Here is a 20221-nt window from a genome sequence, read left to right on the forward strand (position 1 = left end):
ATTTCAGTATCTTGCGATTTGTTTTTAAAGAAAGGAGGCACAATATCATGTATTGTAACTGGTCCTTGTCAATATTCAAGAGATCTGGATCAAGGTGGGCTAGATGTCCCTTGCAAGCTGGTATTCAGTGGCCCTGTGAAAGAAGATTTCAAACGGAAAGTGCAAAGCTTATTGCAGAAGGCGCCCAAACTTGAACGTTTGCTAGCCTTGCAATTACAGTTACCACACCAAGTGAGCAGAAATCAGAGCAGAATGACACCAAAGGTACAAGTAGTAGTAGTGCAGCACAAATGAAGGTACAAGCTGTAGTAGTAGTGCAGCACAAGTGAATGTACCAATTTCTAAGGTATCAAGTGCCCATGTGTTTAGCACTCCCACCATCGAAATTGATGATACTGGTTCATCAAGTAGTGACGAATCTGGCGATGAAGAAGAAGAAGGTACCAGTAATCCTAAAAAGAAAGCTCATGTAGATGGTGAACAAGTTCTAGATTTTTGGAAGGGCGGTGGCTACAGATATAGAAGTGCATTCTTACCCCCATTAGACCAGAGTTTACTTGTATCAGGAAAATGGCTTAATGACCACCATATAAATTTTGCACAGTGTTTGCTGAGAAAACAATTTGTAACCATTTCAGGATTGCTGCTAACACTGTTACAAGGCAAGAAACAGCAAATCAAAATTAAAAGTGGCATACAGATTGTCTACTTAAACAATTGGCTCCATTGGTGTGTTGCATCTACCGTCTCTTGTGCCAAGAATGAGGTGAAAGTGTATAATTCTGTGTTTTCTTCCCCAGACTGTGAGATGAGAACAGTTTGATTGAATCTCTTTGTATGACATTTCTAAAAAGCCAATTGCAAAGTTGACTTATGAACCAATCCAAAAGCAGGAAGGTGGAGATGGCTGTGGTGTGTTCAGTATTGCTTTCGCCACAGCCCTAGTGCATAATCATAACCCATCAACATACAGTTTGTGCAAAGCAACATGCGTTCACATTTACTACGATGCTTTGAGCAACAGTTACTTAGCACCATTTACAGCTAGAGAACTGCAGCCAGATCACGTACTGAGTACACACACAATGTAATTTGATTCTGCATAATAATACTTTGCTGCGACAGTAATACAATGTACAATTATGTTCAATTCATCATTCACTTTTTACGCCACATTTGCGAAAACCATTTTTAACTTCAGTTCAAAATAAGTACCCAAAAATGTATATGAATGTAATCTTGTATCCGAATTTGCTAATAACAACAATTCCAAAATCTACAATGCATTAGGAACGTCACAAAGTCAGCATCTATTCCATCTATGTTTCATGACTCTTCCCCTGTAACCTGTGACAATGAGAAAGCTAATATTTTAAACTATATTTACTCCATTTTTACAAAGGCCATGCATAATACAGTGTCTATCCCACAGTTCTCTCAAATATTATCATTTCTGAAGAAGACGTCTACGATACTTTAATCAATCTTGACACATCTAAGGCAATGGGTCCAGATGGGATACCCCCAAAAATTGTATTGTCCAAATGTGCCTCAGTACTATGTAAACCACTTCATCATCTTTTTTGCTTGACTCTGAAGTATAGATATCTACCTTGTGAATGGAAACTCCATAAGATAATTCCTGTTTTTAAATCTGGAGATTGCACTCAAGTCTAGAACTACCGTCCAATCTGTTTACTGAGCAACACATCAAAAGTACTAGAAAGAATAATCTATAACAAAATTACTAATCATATTGTATGTCAGATTAATCCAGCTCAGTTTGGTTTCTTACAAAACAGATCAACAGCTCAGCAACTTTTATCTTTTCTATCAAATGCTTTTAATGATCGCAATCAGCTTGATGTCATTTACTTAGACATTAGCAAGGCCTTTGACACAGTCTCCCACCCACATCTTCTCACCAAATGTTCGTCCTTTAACATAGGAGGTGAAGTTTGGCTGTGGTTTCAAGCTTACATTACCAATAGAAGACAATATGTATCTATTAACAACAGTAATTCCTGTTTACTTCCAGTGGAATCTGGAGTACCGCAAGGCAGTATATTGGGCTCCCTTTTATTTATCATATACATGAATATCATTCCAGATTCAGTGTTCTACAATAATATCTATTTGTTTGCTGATGACACCAAATGTTTCAAACGTATAATAGTACGGATCTCTTGCAAAGTGATATCAACTCTCTGTTCAATTGGAGCTCAACAACCCACCTGTCATTTCATCCTTCCAAAAGTTGCCACCTGTCATTCAACCAGAAAAATTTCCAACATCTTACACAATAAATGGAACCACTATCAATTCACTTCCAACGCACAAGGATCTTGGAGTTTTAATTAGCAATAATCTAGAATGGAGGTTCCATCAAGACTTTGTCCTCACTAAAGCCTACAAAACACTAGGTCTTATCCGAAGAACTTTTAGCCAATCAATTTCATCCTCAGTGAAAGTCAAACTGTACATCTCACTAGTAAGATCTCAAATCATGTATTGCTCACCAGTCTGGCATCCTCACCTTATGAAGGACATTACTAAGATCGAACAACTACAACATAGAGCCACTAAATACATCCTGCAAGACTACATCTCTGATTACAAAACACGTTTAACAAAACTCCAACTACTTCCTTTAATGTATATATTAGAAATATCCGACATCATGTTTTTTATTAACAGCATCAAGAACCCCACCTCAAGTTTTAATATCAATTCCTATGTATCATTTTCAAACAGCGGAACAAGATCCTCTGGTCTAAAACTTAGGCACAATACAACAAACAACGTCACTTTTATTTTAATCGTATATGCAGACTATGGAACTCTTTACCAATCGTTAACATGAATTTATCAACTTTTACCATCAAAAATCAAATAAAATCGTTTCTTTTGGAAACACTACTCTGCCAACTTCAATCCCACTGATTCTCACAAACTACATTATCTATGCCCCTGTGGCTCCTGTATAAACAACTCCTTCATGAACTTTGAACATCTCTAGTCCTGATCACTACAGTCAAGTAATTTTCAACCTGTAACTGCAAATTATGTAATTTATAATTTATGTTCGGTGTAATTTGTAAGTTAAGTAATTATAATTTTACTTAAAGTGTAATTATAGGTACTGTAGTTTGGGTACTGGCACAGGATGCCAGTATTCCATCAGTGTAACAAACTCTTAAGTTATCTACGTCAACATGTCAAATTCCCCTGTTTGTTGTTTACACTGTAAAGTTTTAAATAAATAAATAATAATGTCTGGCCTACTGGTTACATGCAGCTATGAGGACACTGGTATTTAAAATTAGTCCCATTGACGGATCTCACCAACATATGCTTGTAACTGCCCATCTAAATATTCCCCTAGAAGTACTGGTCTACTGGTCTACCTCTTTTCTTGTATGGGAGCTTCTTTACAACCGTTTCTCTTCCCTCTTCCTTCCTTATTTGTAGGTCTTGCTGATACTTATCCCTATGTGTACGCACACTGCTATCTTTAACCTTTCGTCTTGGAAACAATCTTTGGTAGTGACTTACTGCAGCAGCTACTCCATGATCAGCAGGGTATCAGCCGATTTGTGCCCTCTTAACATCATCAAAGTATTCGTATGGGCCCCTCTTAAGCTGTGTCCCATCATTAATGGAGTCCATCATGCACTGAACTTCCTTGTTAGCAGTAACTATTCCATCTGTAGATATAGCCTTAGATAAACTACTGGAGTCTTGACCTCTCACTTAAAGTATTTCCAAAGAGCCATTTTACCACGTGTACAACAAAAATCCTTAGTTTCTGCGAAATGGGGTATACAGAAAATTACAAGGATATTTATTTTCGAAGTTTAATAATTGTCCGCGAAATCCTCAAAATTTTTTATCCTTGAAAATAAGTAGCCCTACGGTATAAATCCAATAACATTTTATTTTTATGGGCTTCACATAATGCAGTGGTGCCAAGAGGTAAAAATAGCTAGTATAAATAGCCAATTCATATTGTGTATACCACTAGAATGGCACTACACAAATTCAATTTAAAATCTTGGCTGTTGCTGAAGAAAAGTGGGTTTCTGTGGAAGCCTTGAAATCCCTCTAAATCTGCCACTGCACTGGATAGCGATTCTTCATATCTGTGCACCTGTGAACAGTATATATACGTTCCATCATATAGACTGTTATATTCTTTGGTTCTATTATATAGATGCAGCAAAATACAGTACAGCTAGATGCTTTTGGTTGGTTCCAAGGTGCTTGGTAACTTAGTATCGATGAACCTTGCGGTGGACTGATCTAGACTTGCTTAGCCAAACTGCTATCTTGTCTTCCTCTTTTTCTTTGTGATGTTGCTGACCAATGACTCCACAAAAAAGAAGAGGCAGCGAGATACCGTATAACCTAAATATTTCAAGGGACAATATTTTCAAGGTTAAGCAATGTACATAGCAATAAATTTTCACGAATTCGCAAACAATGTATACAGAGGTCTAAATATTTCAAGGGAATAAAAGTTTTGTTTTAACCCTAAAAGTTTCTCCCTCAAAATATTTAGGCTACACAATAGCAGTCTGGCCACGCAAGACTAAGACCAACCTTCGCTAGTCTGTGATATCATTGGCCAAGTAATAATGCTAATGTGTTTCCTTTAATTTCAATACCTTTGCTCGTTGAGGTCATCACGGAGTGGTAGCTACAGTGTTACTTACTGACAATTAGTTGCAACCCCTGGTAGCAACCTCAGTTGTAATTAAACAAGATAGTTACCTGAGACTGCATCTCTGGCTGCTGTCCATTCATGTCAAGTGAGTACCCATGTTAGCCATATACAATGTATAGGCAGCTATGCATTGACTGTAGACTAGTCTAACAAATTGTAAATACTCTATTTTGGGTTTATGGTAAAAACATCAAAAGTCTGTTGGTTACAGCCATAACATACAGCTATTTAATTACATACATTATAATTGTTTCAAGTTTGAGACGGGTGATTTAGTTTGGTGACATCTGACATCTTGAGTTATCTATAAAATTAATATTACATATGTACTTCAGAGGAGATGTGGGTAGCACTAATTTTGGTTATTGCACTCTTCCTTACACTATTGTAGAGCATATTCATGAAGAAATTATAATAAACGGAGAGCTTAATATACATGTGGTAAAAGCCCCAATGCCATATTAGAAAGATATGATACTTTCTTATCTTTCCACCAGACCTGGTACAGGAGAAATAATTTATGGCTATGTGGTAATCACCTATGGATGGTGGTAACATACTATAAGCAGCCACACATGTTCATCCACACATTTTACAATAGATCATATGCATTGCTGTGAAATTAATATTCAAATAACATGTAAGACCTCATGATGGTGATCGAATGAATACAATGTGGTGGTATACATAGAAGATATAGATCACAGTGACTCTCAGGAAATAGACCAGTTATGAGTGCTTCATTCAGTGCAGTAGATTCCTCTACCTGTATAACGCAGAGTAGCTGGAAAAAGGAGCTCTGTCCATAGTACTAGTGGTGAGTTATAGCTCAAGCTGTATTTGCTACCTGTATTTTTGTATGGGATATTCATTCACCATTGAGCATGCCACTAATCAATGCAAATTGATCGTTTTTCATTCAATAAAATAATAGAGCATGCATGTGGTCTATATGGCAGGTACTGTGGTGATTGGCACTAAATATTTCAGGAAGTAGAATATGCTCTTGTGCTTCAAGTATATCATTATCCATTAATAGACATCTACCATACTGTAATAAATTGGTGTTTTCTTTGCTTCTCGTGTCAGCAAACCACGTGACAAATTGAAACAAGTTTTGCACACATCTTGTGACCACCGCAGATATATCCCAGTTATCATTTACCACATGAATAAGCAAATTAGCCATTCTGCTTTGTTTTATACCTGTTACACTGCATTACAGGCAAGGAACAGTGTGAGAAATGCTTTTCCAGTTATTGTAATATGGAAATTACTGGTGATAACCAACACCGAAGCCACGATGCATTACTAGGAATCAACACTTATGCAGGAGATAGGAGGACACAAAGGAAACAAAGATGCATGCATTGTATAGCTGGCAAAAGGGAAAAGGTCAAGCCGAAGCAACATTGAATAGTATCAAGCCCAAGCTTTAATCATATATAGTTTGTTCACGTTGAGCTGAATCCTCAAAAACGTTTAATAACTCATGGATGCAAATACACACGATCTTGAAATTTGGCTCATTTGTAATACTGCTTGACCCGCTAAAAATATTTCAAAATCTTTTTGTCCAAATGTTTGACATAATATTTATGGCCAATCAAAATATTCACAATACATTTCCTATGTGGAAGCCATATAAGTACAGTGTCCATTACAGCCCTTTCCCAAACTTGCAATGGAGCCAAACTGTACGTGTCTGTTGTTGACACCTTTGCTGTTACCAATAATCATCTGGTTGGCTGAAATGTTAACTCTGTTGAGAAATAATCCACTTTTAATTTTTAGCTGTTTTTCAGGATTCAGCTCAACGTGAACATACTATAGTCGTTGGTTGATGATATCAGTAAGTTGGTCAAGCAGGCTGTCAGTTAGTAGAAAATTCAGTTAAATGATATAGAGTTGCTATAAAGGAATTTTATTGTGTTTGACAAATAATCACAAGCTGTTGTAACGAAATGGTTTTTAGGTGATATTTTTGGACAGGAAAACCATGATTGATTTATACTGTATATGGACTCCTGTACATTCCCTTACTATAGCTACTGTAGAGACTTTTTGCTTTTAGCTATTATAATAATAGCATCTTGTTGTTTTAATGTAGTGAAAATCACATTGGAAGAGATCTGAACTCAAGTTCATAGTATATCTGCTGTGGGATGTTGTATACATATACATAGGATGTAGCAGTATTTATACTGTGTGTGCTACAGTGCAGAAGAATAATTTATCTGCAAACTTATAGTCAATCTGCAGTCATGAACTTTGTAATTACAGTTTATTGTAGCAACACAGTCACTGTGAGCTACAGTATGTACCGTGAATGCTGGTTGTTTTCAATTTGTCCTGATGAATTTCCATCCACTAACTGCATGTTAGTGTGGTCAGTTGTATGCTAACTTGTATTTTAAAAATTGTTAATTTAAAAAATGAAGTAGGGATCTATGCAATTAAAAGTAGTGAAACAAGAGATGAATGATGGTGTTACAGCATAGCTCAGTGGGATGTCCCTACTTACGCATTGAACAAAATAATAATAACTAATGTGCCAAAGTAAAGATTTTTCCACTGAGCTATGCTTTACCACCATCATTCATCTCTTGTTTCACTACTTTTTATTGCATAGATCCCTACTTCACTTTTAAATAAACAATTTTAAAAATACTTTTTTGTTGTGGCACAGCTAGCCAGTGGAGTAACTAAACCCCGGGCCTACCCGGGCCGAGGTCCGGGTGTCAGCAATCAAGTCACACCCACGGAATTAGCAATAGAGTAGTAGAAAAAGACTATTTCACCGAATAATCGATTAAGACCTTGACAAAAGCACACATTTTTGGCTGCAAAATGGCTATATTACCTTTCTTTATAGTAAAATCACTTCAGATTAACAGATTGTTGGTATAAGCGGCTCTAGAAATAATTATTGTTTCGATAATTCCACTACTGTAATAGCTTTACTTGTGAATATGACTTCAACTTATTGCACTGAGCCCTGGTGTCGGTACAAGTCTAGTTACGCTACTGCAGCTAGCTACAATGTAACTTGTATTAGTCCACTTGTATTTTCCGCATTTGTAGGTATGGAGAAGGCAGATACCATTACTTATAAACATCTTGCCCATTTGCTCAGTGAGAAGTGGAGTTCCCCATATTCTGGGGTTATGTGTAGGCTTCGCTGTAGTTTGGAGTTCTCCTTGCTGCACTCTTCAGTAATGTGTATCAGGGATCACGTTCTAGATCCAAGCATCCCTGTGTGCCTCAAGCCACCAACCTTGCTGTTGCTGAGGGTACCTGTCTCCTTTAGAACAATAATACTAATTTTATATAGTGCTTGCTTCTTTTTCTTATAAAATAACTATATGTCTATACCAGAATAATGTAACTTGTAACATGCATGACTGTTGTATTAGAGTGACTGTTGTATTAGACTCATTTAGAGTATATCTCGAGTCAACCAAAGGTGTGCAGCTAGCTAGACCTGAGGTTATCTTGTTTATTGTTAAGTAAATAGCTAGCTATGTAAATTGTTAAGAGGTCAGGTCTCAGTACTCTTCCCTATTAGTCCACCTAGATCTTTAATTGGTGGGCGTGGTCGCAAACCGGAGCCCAATCATGAAGTTGCAGATATCTAGCAAGTGTACCTCCTATAGTAGCAGTAGCGCTAGGACTGAAGCGCTTCTGAAATCCAGCTCTGAAATAATTCTGTGGCGTCTAAATATGCTGCTGAAAGAAAGCATTGATATGGAAAATATTAACACCTCGATATGGTTTCGTTGGGATAAAACAAAAGACAAGGTGCAGAGCCGGACCTACACTTGTCGGAACCCCAAAAGGCACATCCCACTGGTTAGTTTGTTATTGTGATCTAAAACGGTGACCATGCACTGCTTTGTTTGGCCTCTAGCCTTGCGACTATGGTCAGTGAGGCAGTGAAACTAAAATTTGAGCTTTGGCGATTTTTTAAAAATCCTATATCCGGCCACCTGTAAGTGTTTTGTTATATTTAATGCTGTAGTATGTATTATATGGACTAGTATATACTATTCCGTAAAGGTGATTTTCATCACGTAAAATGTCTCTAGATTTGAAGACAGGAAATTTTGGGCAATGCGCGAAAGTTTCACCGCATTCCCTACTTAAACGGTACTACCGTACTGTTTCAGTTGATACAGTACTCAAGACCCATTTCAGTTATAGTCAGGAGACACTAAGCCATGCACCTAAAAGTAACTTTTTGGCATACTGCAGTATAGACTAGGCCTGAGCCTATTATGCTTTTGAAATTGTCTATTATGCATTTGAAATTGCCTATTATGCTTTTGAGCATTGCTCCAAAATTCCCCTATTATGCTCCAATTATGCCCAGTTGTGTACCATTATGCTCCAAATATGCTCATATAAAATTGTGTCTTGACTGCTCTATTAGAGTACCTAATGCATCTGCGAACGTTCTATTAGGATATTTCATTATGTGATGATTGTTCTATTAGAGTATATCGATCTTCAACTAATCTTTTCTTCACAACGTAGCTGTAAATCTGATTTTTACGATGTTTCCACATTATCTCATTCTGCATCATGCAAAATAAGCAGAGTTTCAGCTTCTCACATAACCAATGCACAAAAATTTTGCCTAATATGCTGGCATTATGCTGATGCTTTTGGCTTCCTATTATACAGGCCTAGTATAGACAACGCATGCATCATGGACTTACCTTTTTGTCCATTTGTTTTTATTGACAGCCCAAGGTGTTGATTCGCAATAGTGCATGATGGATTCCCTACATTTGTAAATGGAAATCGTCCATGTTTTCCATGCATGGTGACTATAGATTGAATGCAGAGGCACTTCTTTTTCATTTGTAATCATGTGTAATGGGCTGAGCATAGCTGAAAAGCAAAGCGTAATGGCCATTTCACTTTCAAATCAGTAGTTGATAGTTAGGGCATGCATTCAGATGAAATAATTAAATCTAGAATCATCCTTTTGTTTCTCTTGATGTGGTATGCTTGCCATAATTATCTTATGAAAAGTAAATAAATGCAAGTATATCTGCAGATGTAGGCAACCTCCTTCTTTTTTTCTGTGATCTCTAATCGAACTTATTTTTCCTTATACTTGTAAATAATTGTAGTTATTGCCAGTTGCAGCTGAGTTAGCACTTTTTAAACATGCATTTATATGTCCAGAAAATACCCTGCTACATAACATAGCTTCTCATGACCATTTTTTACTGTAATATTTTCCTGTTGCAGAAATGTCTGTTATTAGTTTTGCTAAATCAGTTTTACTGCTTGCTGTATTTCAACTGATCTGGGAAAGTCCTGTTTGTACTAGAGAGATCACTGTTAACAATGATGGAAATGGTATTCAAGATTGTTTGGAAGAAGATTATCCTTGTTCTTCACTTGGTTATGTACTAAACCATTTACAGAGTAATGATTGTGTCAACATAACATCCAACTCAGTCCCATTAACTACAATAGTAGAGTTACACAACCTTAATGCTATTACAATAAGAGGACAGGGTAACACCATTGTAATGTGTAACAATACTGGTGGAGTATCCTGTAATAACTGTAGTAATGTTGTTATTGAAGGGATCACATGGGATGGGTGTGGTGATCCTCAGAAACAAAATGCTACAACTCCAGACTCTACAGGAGGAATTAGTTTATATTTCATAGCCAATTTATCCATCTCTAATTGTACTCTGCAGAATTCTAAAGTACGTGCATTGTATTTACACAATGTAACTGGTGTCATAAATATTACTGGCACAAGGGTGATAAGTAATGCTAATAATGATACTGTACATTGCCTGTGCTATCCGCAAGTTGGATACATTCGTTGTCTTACAAGCAACCGTATTGCAACTGGTGGGTTCTTTATTGAAAATGCCCATGAAAGAGCTAGCTTGTACATTTCAAATTGTACATTTAAAGATAATGGTCATTTTGGGCAGGTTAACAGTTCGAATTCATTGTCATGTAAGTGGTGAAATAGCTGATGGTGCTGCTATAAAGATTTTTAATCCTCATATGATGGTACCACCTATAAACATAACTATTGAGGATACTACCTTTGTGTCTAATCATGGTCGTAGTGGTGGTGCTATTAATATTTACAGCTACAATTCCTTAAATATTCAATTGCACAACTTAACTTTTATAAACAATAGTGTGATACAATCTTACATCAATTCCTCTGCTATATTTTTACATTTAAATACACCATCTCCTACCAGCATGATGGCTATGTTAAACATGTAATTTTGTAATTTTACAAATAACAGAGGTGGAACAAATGTAATTGGACTTATCATAGCAGGACAACCTGTACGTTGGATAATTATTAAAAACTCCAGTTTTGTTGGAAATAAACTTTATGCGGTTGGACTTGTTGAAATCAGTGTGTGGTCTCAAAGTATTGTAGACCTTAAGTATTTAGATTTCCACAACAATAATGGAAGTGCTTTGCTTTACTCACGACTGCTTTCTGCAAACCTCAGCATTTCATTGCATAACATTAATGCTACAGGAAATAATGGAACAACTACTCTAAGTAGAGGTGGACTATTGGTATTTCAAGTGAGTGAAGATAATATTAATGTAAATATAACAAGTTTAACATATGAGAATAACCAGTTTGGTAGGAGAGGAGGTGGTATTTATATTATTGGAGCATTCCACAGAAATGTTACATTTCATCTGATGGACTCGAATTTTCAAAACAACACTGGTAAGGGTTCTGGTACAGTTATGTACAGTTCTTTAATATCTGCTCATACCTATTATATTTTAATTTGTAATAACAGCTTTACAAATAATGTTGGCGGTGAATGGATTGTCTACATCGCAAAACAATCACTGATGGAAAGTGCTTTAGATTCTCCCCAACTTGCAATACTTCTGTTGGGTCATTCAACACAATTTTCAAACAATACTGGTGGTGCCCTTAGTCTTTCAAATGTAATACTCATTGGTGTTGGTAACACAACTTTTGAACGTAACATAGCTCATGATGGTGCAGGTCTTCATTTAAGTGATTCCTTTATACTAACAGATCTGGATTTTCAGTTCCATTTCACTGACAATTATGCATTTGCTCATGGTGGAGCAATGTATATTGATTTATCAAATGTTGACAGTGGGTACAATTGGCTTTTAAGAAAGCAGGGCAGATGTTATCCACATTGTGATGTTTATAAATGCCAATTAGTAAAAGAATTGCAGTTAGTAAATGAATCATGCTTGTGTAAGTTTATGTTTCAACGCAATTATGCTTCAGCTGCAGGGAGTGACATATTTTATCAAGCTCCAGAGTGGTGTGTAGTAGAAAATACATCAGATCCAAATTCCACTTTGCACATACCATCTGAAATGTTTTGTTTTAATAATAACTCTATACACTCAATATCCACTCAACCATTTCAACTGAGACTCACAGAAGCACAGTGTAATGATATGAATTGCACAACTTCTATAATGCTTGGTAAAGAGTTAAATATATCAGTAGAGGTTGTGGGTTATAACAATAAATCTGCTGAACCAACAGTATTTTTTGTGGAGTGCATTGAAAACTGTACCACTAGTAATGGCAGTACAAACTATATGATAACTGGAAATAATATTCCTATTCTGGTAAGTGATAAGATTGAAGGCATAAAAATAACTGGTATACAAAATGGTCCACCATTGAAGTTGCAACTGATGAGTACTACAATAACATTGAATCTGGTAATAGAACTAATTCCTTGTCAATCAGGATACACTTATAACAAGGAAAAAATGCAGTGTAAATGTTATACCACTGATGGTATTGTTTCATGTAAACCTGAATTAACTATCAAGAGAGATTATTGGTTTGGTATGGTAGAAATACTACCACCGTATCACGATGTCCTTATACATATTGTAACTTTAGTCATGGGGAAGTTAGTCCAGGAAGTTTTGTGTTGCCATCAGTTCAGGATGACCAATGTGACTCACACAGAACAGGACCAGCTTGTAGTAATTGTGATGATGGCTATACTATACCTTTTGATTCTGATAAATGTATCAGTGTTGATGATTGTCATCCTGGGTATACAGTCTTGGTGATCATTGGTGTAATGGTGTACTGGGTAATAGTGATTGTAACTACTTTTGCTTTGATGTTATGGTTGCACCGCATAAAATGCACTGTAGGATATTTGTATGGGATAATCTACTATTACAGTGTGGTAGATATTTTGTTGGGGCAGGTTGTAAGTCGTTCTGACGAACTTAGTTCACTAGTCTCAATATTTGGTGGTACCATATTCAAACTATATCCAGGATTTCTCTTCAGAGTATGTTTTGTACAAGGATTTTCTGCAATAGATCAATATGTCATACATTATACACATCCAACATCAATTTTGGTGCTAGTTTGGTTGCTCAGTAAGTTGGCAAGACGTTCTATACACTTTACCATTTTAATAAGTAAAGCAGCCATTCCTACTATATGTCTTATTTTAATGCTAGCATATATATCTATAGCTGACACTTCATTACAATTACTTAAATATATGCAATTTACTGATGTGAATACAGTTTACAGTTGGCTTTCTCCATCAATGGGATATTTCAGTGGTCGTCATATAATTTACTTCATGATAGCTGTGTTGTATGAATTAGTAATAGGAATTGGCTTACCGCTACTGTTACTTCTGAAACCATTTGTAAATCATAAGATTAACTTTACAGGGATTAATTTATACTTCACTAAATTAAACTTGAAACCACTACTGGATCAGTTTCAAGGATGTTACAAGGACAAGTTTCGCTGGTTTGCTTCTGTCTATCTAATAGGTGGACAAATGATTCTCATCATTACAGTTATTGATTTTACTAATGCGTACATTAAACAATATTTGTTGATGATTGTCTGTGTAATTATTTCCTTATTACATTACACCCTTCGGCCATACAAGAGCAACACACTAAACAGATATGATGGAATAATTCTTCACTCATTGTTACTGATTGTGTCATTACATACAATTGCTCTTTGTAATGGACTTGCTACTGAAGCTATCACTGGAATAGCATATACAACGTATTTCTTTCCCATCTTGGTATCCTTAATATTTACAAGTTTGTACATATATGCTTCTGTGTGCATATCCAGCAGAGATATGGTATTTGAAGATAGACTACGTAGAGTGGATATTTCTGCTCCAACAAGTTTCAAGTATGTGTATGTATGTACATATCTGTATTTGATTTTATCATTAATGATGTGGTCATATTCATAATGGAGAACTCCCAATTTATTTAACCGTAAAGTTATAGACATACTTTATGTGGGCCTGAAATTATATGCATGTATATAACATTGTAAAGCTAATATCATAGCTAGGCTGTCATTGGAAGCAATATACAGATATACCTGGTCGTTTTGCATGCACAACAGTATGCGTAATGTTTGCTTCGTTTACTGAAATTTCACCATACCATAATTTGCTCATTGTTGTAAAATAATTTTTTTTTGCAAAAGATCAAGATACTCTTATAGAGCAGTCATTCACGTAAATCATACACCACTACACAATTTTTTTATCATGAAACTTTTGCATGAAATTAAACAAGTTATGGTAATTTTATACCAAATATAAACCATATACATGTACATTATTTGTGTAATCATCTGTGTATAGATTTTGGAGCTCAAGGAGGAGGAATCACCGTGGTTATGCTCATTATCAGGAATCTCTCCTTAATTACGTAGATTGAAGTGGACAAGCTGGATGACTTGTTGATTGTGGGATAGCCACATAGCTTGCATTATACTGTAGTACTTACTAATAATTATTTTGAGTGTTTTTTGGCTGACACCTTGTACAGGATTCACTTTTGTGTAAAGCCTTAATTTCATTGTGTAATAATATTAATATTTATCTGTGTATATAAATATTGTGTTTGTGTGTACATGTGCTTGACAGTATTAGTTCTGTGCAAAAGTATTGTTGTATACTACCAGTATACTGACATGGGACATTTGATCATGATGTATTACGATATGAGTGGATCATAGACATAATTATATGCATGTATTACAAATGTGATATTCAATGGTGGCATTAATCTCTCTTTAATACATTGGTGAGAGGCTATACAGACTGCTATATATAGCACTTACTTTGTGTGTGCAGTGTGTAATATATATACTAATTATATGTATGTGATAATAGTGTAATTTTATGGCTATAAGTGGGAATGACTTGTTCATTATTAGTACAAGAAAAATGAATTCTGTAGAGAGATCAGCTAGAAATAAGTTACCCTGTAGACAGTTCAGCTGGAAAAAAGTCACCCGTAGAGAGATCAGCTAAAAACAAACCACCTAGAGAGAATTCAGCTAGAAATAAGCAACCCTGTAGAGAGTTCAGCTATAAACAAACCCTTTCAGTAGAGAGATCAGCTAAAAGCAAGTTATTCTGCAAAGGATTCAACTACATTTGAAGTCACCCTGTAGAGGGAACAGCTATATAGTAACAAATATAGCCTTGTAAAGAGATAAGCAGCAGTGTAGATAAGTAACATTTCAAATCATCCTGTAGAGAGATCTGGAAGAAAAAAGTCACCCTGTAGAGAGTTCAGCCAGTAAGAAGTCACCCTGTAGAGAAATCAGCTAGAAAAAATCACCTGTAGAAAGATCAGCTAGAAACAAGCCACCCTGTAGCGAGATTAGCTACATTTCAATCACCCTGTAGAAAGATCAGTTTGAAATCACCCTATAAAAGGATCAGTTAGAAACAAGTCACCCTGTAGAGAGATCAGCTAGAAACAAATCACCCTGTAGAAAAATTAGTCAGAAACAAGTCATACTGTAGAGAGATCAGATAGAATGAAGTCCACACCATGATTTGCAGAGGATAGTACAGACTTCATTCTATCATGGCACTGTTCTCTGGTAGTGGTGTTTCACAGCTCTACCAGAGAACAGTGCCGTGAAACACCTATGGATTATCCATGAACAGTAAATTTGGTGCCGAATCCTAGTGAAACTTGGAGGAGGCAACATAAATTCACCTGAATTGTCGTTACTAAAAAATTTGCCACTGATTAACCTACCATCACAGCCATTTCTTGGCTGCCACCTTTGATTTCACATATTTTTAACCCTGGATTTTTTGGAGGCCACACCCTTTTTTTACAGCTTGGCTGTTTTTGATTAGATATCACTTCTTTTTGTAATTTCATACCTAAAGCCAGCCTATGGCCAGCATTAGGTATTTCTTTTAACTGGCCTTTTTCTTTTCCACAGATCTAGAGAGAAGATTATTATGAAGAAGATTTTAATGATTTGTTTAGCTTACAAAGTTGGCTGTAACTTTGCACTGTGTAAATATTTTTAAACACAATTTTCACTGATGAAAGACTGTTGATTGACCTTTCCAGTGATCCCTAAATTGTGGGATATCTACTTAATTATGGTTCAAAACTATTGTATTGAAAACTTTAATCCTTTATATTTCAAAAAATGCTGCTTGAAATTCTTCAAAATTTTTTGTAAATAATGATTGGATCATGGTCTATGTTTGATAAATTTTTTGTGGTGGGACCACAATGGGCTCAAGAGATATAATGAATTATGTTGTGGTATGCAGTGGAATTTGGTAGCCTATTATTGCTATATGGGATTGTACACCTCCAATAACCACTCGCAACAAGGCCATGCCAAGGTTGTCTTACAGAGTGAAGGTGTCTAGGTACAGTGCAACCTGTATTAGTGACCACCTGTATTGAAATACCACCTATGTGCTGCAGTTAACTTATGCTTCTCTAATTGGATATTAATGTATAGCACCAAATAAACACGTGAATGTTGTACCATATCAAGACACACGGTAGTGTATCGTGCGGCCCAAGAAGTCGGCGCGCCACACCGTGAGTATATTAACAGGAAGAAAGAAAACGCAATTTTCACACCTATGTAGCTCTGTGATCCCTTATCCGATTGGAATCAAATTTGCTGGAGACGTGCCGCCCAGTTAGGGGAGTCTACATACCAAATTTGAAGAAAATCGCTCCAGCCATTTCCGAGGTACGAGCGAACAAAATTTCGTTTTAATTTCTTCGTTTTTTTCTTCTTCATCTTCTTAATTTCGCACACTTCGCAAAATTCGCCATAAAACATGATGCGTGCTCGGATTGGGCTGAATTTTTTTTTTTTTTTTGGCCTTATTACAATTACAAACAACTATTACAACTACATAAACTACAGCTAGCTACAGGGGGAAAACTTAGGGGAAAAGGGGATTGTCATCATCATCCGAGCCCTAAAGGGCCCAGTACCTCAAGTACACTTAAAGGGCTCATTAAGGCGGATCTCCGTACCAACTTTGGTAGGAATCCGATGAACATTCACGGAGTTATGACCGATTATTTGCGTAAAATAAGGTCGAAGGTCTGTCACGCCTACAGGGTAAACTCCTCGGAGGAATCAGTTGAAAATTGATATGTAGATGGAGCAACCATCGTAGGAGTGCCTTTTTGTGGTTTGAAAGGAATCGGGATAAAGACCATGGAGATATGACACGAAACCCAACCTGTGTCAAAATTACGCGATCGATTTTTATGAATAAAAAACTATTAGTTTTCGTATCTACCAGGCAAACCGCTTAGAGCAACGAGCTGAAAATCAGCATGTAGCTGGAATAATCATCATAGAAAGTCCTTGCAGTAGTACAGAAGAATCGGATTACAAATCACTGAGTTATGATTCGAAAGGCAACTACGTGCAGCAAATGCGAGATCGAGTTACTCTAATAGAACAGTCACCCTAATAAAGCATTCAGCTGCATTTATAATTTACTCAGTTATGTTACATTGTAAGTTATTCTGTAGGGAATTTAGCTACAAAAAGTCACCCTGTAGTCAGATCAGCTAGAAGAAGGTACCTAATAGAGAGTTCAGCTACAAAGAAGCCATCATGTAGAGAGTTCAGCTCAAACCTTCAGTGCTGGTCACTGTAAAGCATTAATACAATACAATACAATACAATAAATAAATCACCCTGTAGAGAATTCAGCTACAAACAAATTGCCCTGTATAGAGATCAGCTAGAAGAAGTTACCTTGTAGAGAGTTCAGTTACAAAGAAACAATCATGCAAAGAGTTTAGCTGCAAACAAATCACCCAGTAAAAAGTTCCGCTATGAACAGATCACACTGTAGAGAGTTCAGTTAGAAACAAGTCATCCTGTAAAGAGATCAGCTAGAAGAAGTCACCCGGACACCTTGATAACCAGGCTATACTCCCAATCTAGTGGTGCACATACATTTGGACCAAGGTACGTACTGTACTTCTGTGCATTTGTAATATGAGCACTTTATTATAGTCCTAGGGATGGAGGGGTTTTACCATATACATGCATTACTTGCACCTCAATGTGTGGAATTAATTACTAAATTACTTTACATTTATGACCACTTTAAAGATCAAGTCATAAATTCATGCACATACTCACGCAAGAGGTAAACATGTTGGCCATGCTTTCACATGTATTTAACATTTGTCTGTACTGATCTTCAAAGTGTGAATGCAAAATGCTTTGAAAAGTCATTTAGTAATTACGGCACTATTATTCATTCACACAGTACTATAGATCACACATTGAGGTACAAGCAAGTGTTCGTAATATTAAAAAAACTTGTTATAAGTAATGCATCTATACCATAACTCCTCTATTCCCTGGACCATTGATAAAGTGAGAACCACAGACTTGTCTTGGGTCCAATGTACGTACAGTGGTAAAGTGAGATCATGAACATTTGGTTCCACTTGGGGTACTTAGAGATAATAAGTCACTCTCTAGGGTTCCTATGGATACAAATACATGAAAATAGAAAGAAGAAAATATCCTGACTGCCTGGCAGACTCCTGTAAGCGTTCGAGTGTTAATTGGATGGCTGCGGGTTCGAGGCTGCCCAGGTCCTGTCATGGATTTTTTCTTTTTTCTCCTACTTTTCAAACATACTTAGTGCAGTTAATATAAACATATTAGGCCTTTATAAGGCCTTCTGGTATACAGGCTCTGCCTTTACCAGGTACTTTAATCATAATCATAATGAACACATATCCTGACTATCAATGTGACCGGGTATCCTTTTTGAAGAGGTCTATATGCAGCCATGTACATACGTAAATCAAATAGTGTGGAGTGGGGCTATATGTAAGTACACTATGGCAAGATTTGACTTAATAAAGTATTTCTGAAGAGAGAGATATATATATATCTAATCCAAAACAGCCAAGCTGTAAAAAAAGAGTGCGGCCCTGAGAAAGGCTATGGTGAAAAAAGATGTGAAATTCAAGGTGGCGGCCAAGAAATGGCTGTGATGGTAGGTTAATTGTAAAAAATTTAATAACGACAATTCAGGTGAATTTTGTGCCAAGACCAAGCGGCACCAGATTCACTGAATTGTTGTTATTAAAATTTTTACCATTAACCTACCATCACAGCCATTTCTTGGCCGCCACCTTGGATTTCACATCTTTTTTCACCATAGCCTTTCTCAGGGCCGCACTCTTTTTTTACAGCTTGGCTGTTTTGGATTAGATTTCACTTCTTTTTGTATTTGTATACCCCAAAGCCGGCCTATGACCGGCTTTAGGGCTTTTTAACCTGTCATTTTTTTCTTTACTACAGGAAGAAGAAAAGATGAAGCAGGGTGATTTCTTTGTATAGCTGACCTCTCTGCAAGGTGATCCTTCTAGCTGATCTCTCTACTGGATGACTTGTTTGTAGCTGAACTTTCTACAGGGTGATTTGTTTGTAGCTGAACTCTCTACAAGGTAACTTTTTCTAGCTGATCTTTCTACAGGGTGATTTGTTTGTAGCTGAATTCTCTACAGGGCGATTTGTTTGCAGCTGAACGCTCTACATGGTAGTTTCTTTGTAGCTGAACTCTCTACAGTGTAACTTCTTCTAGCTGAACTCTCTACGGGTGGCTTGTTTCTAGCTGATCTTTCTACAGGGTGACTTGTTTGTAGCTCAACTCTCTACAGGGTGATTTGAACTCTCTACAAGGTAACTTCTTCTAGCTGATCTTTTTACAGGGTAATTTTTTTGTAGCTGAATTCTCTACAGGGCGATTTGTTTGCAGCTGAACTCTCTACATGGTAGTTTCTTTGTAGCTGAACTCTCTACAATGTAACTTCTTCTAGCTAAACTCTCTACAGGGTGACTTGTTTGTAGCTGAACTCTCTACAGGGTGATTTGTTTGTAGCTGAACTCTAACTTCTTCTAGCTGATCTTTCTACAGGGTAATTTGTTTGTAGCTGAATTCTCTACAGGGCGATTTATTTGCAGCTGAACTCTCTACATGGTAGTTTCTTTGTAGCTGAACTCTCTACAATGTAACTTCTTCTAGCTGAACTCTCTACAGGATGACTTGTTTCTAGCTGATCTCTCTACAGGGTGACTTGTTTGTAGCTGAACTCTCTACAGGGTGATTT

At 36.6% G+C, this 20221-nt stretch overlaps 1 protein-coding gene across 1 annotated transcript; it reads left to right on the forward strand.

Annotated features, from left to right (window-relative positions):
• The first annotated feature begins 12585 nt into the window (after window positions 1–12585).
• LOC136260790 (uncharacterized) lies at window positions 12586–14725 on the forward strand. Its single transcript, XM_066054655.1, has 2 exons — window positions 12586–13949; window positions 14416–14725. Exons 1-2 carry the CDS (start codon window positions 12847–12849, stop codon window positions 14489–14491), a joined length of 1179 nt encoding a protein of 392 aa, XP_065910727.1. The 5' UTR covers window positions 12586–12846; the 3' UTR covers window positions 14492–14725.
• Window positions 14726–20221: the final 5496 nt, after the last annotated feature.

Source organism: Dysidea avara, chromosome 7, assembly GCF_963678975.1.
Source record: "Dysidea avara chromosome 7, odDysAvar1.4, whole genome shotgun sequence".
Classification (NCBI taxonomy): domain Eukaryota; kingdom Metazoa; phylum Porifera; class Demospongiae; order Dictyoceratida; family Dysideidae; genus Dysidea; species Dysidea avara.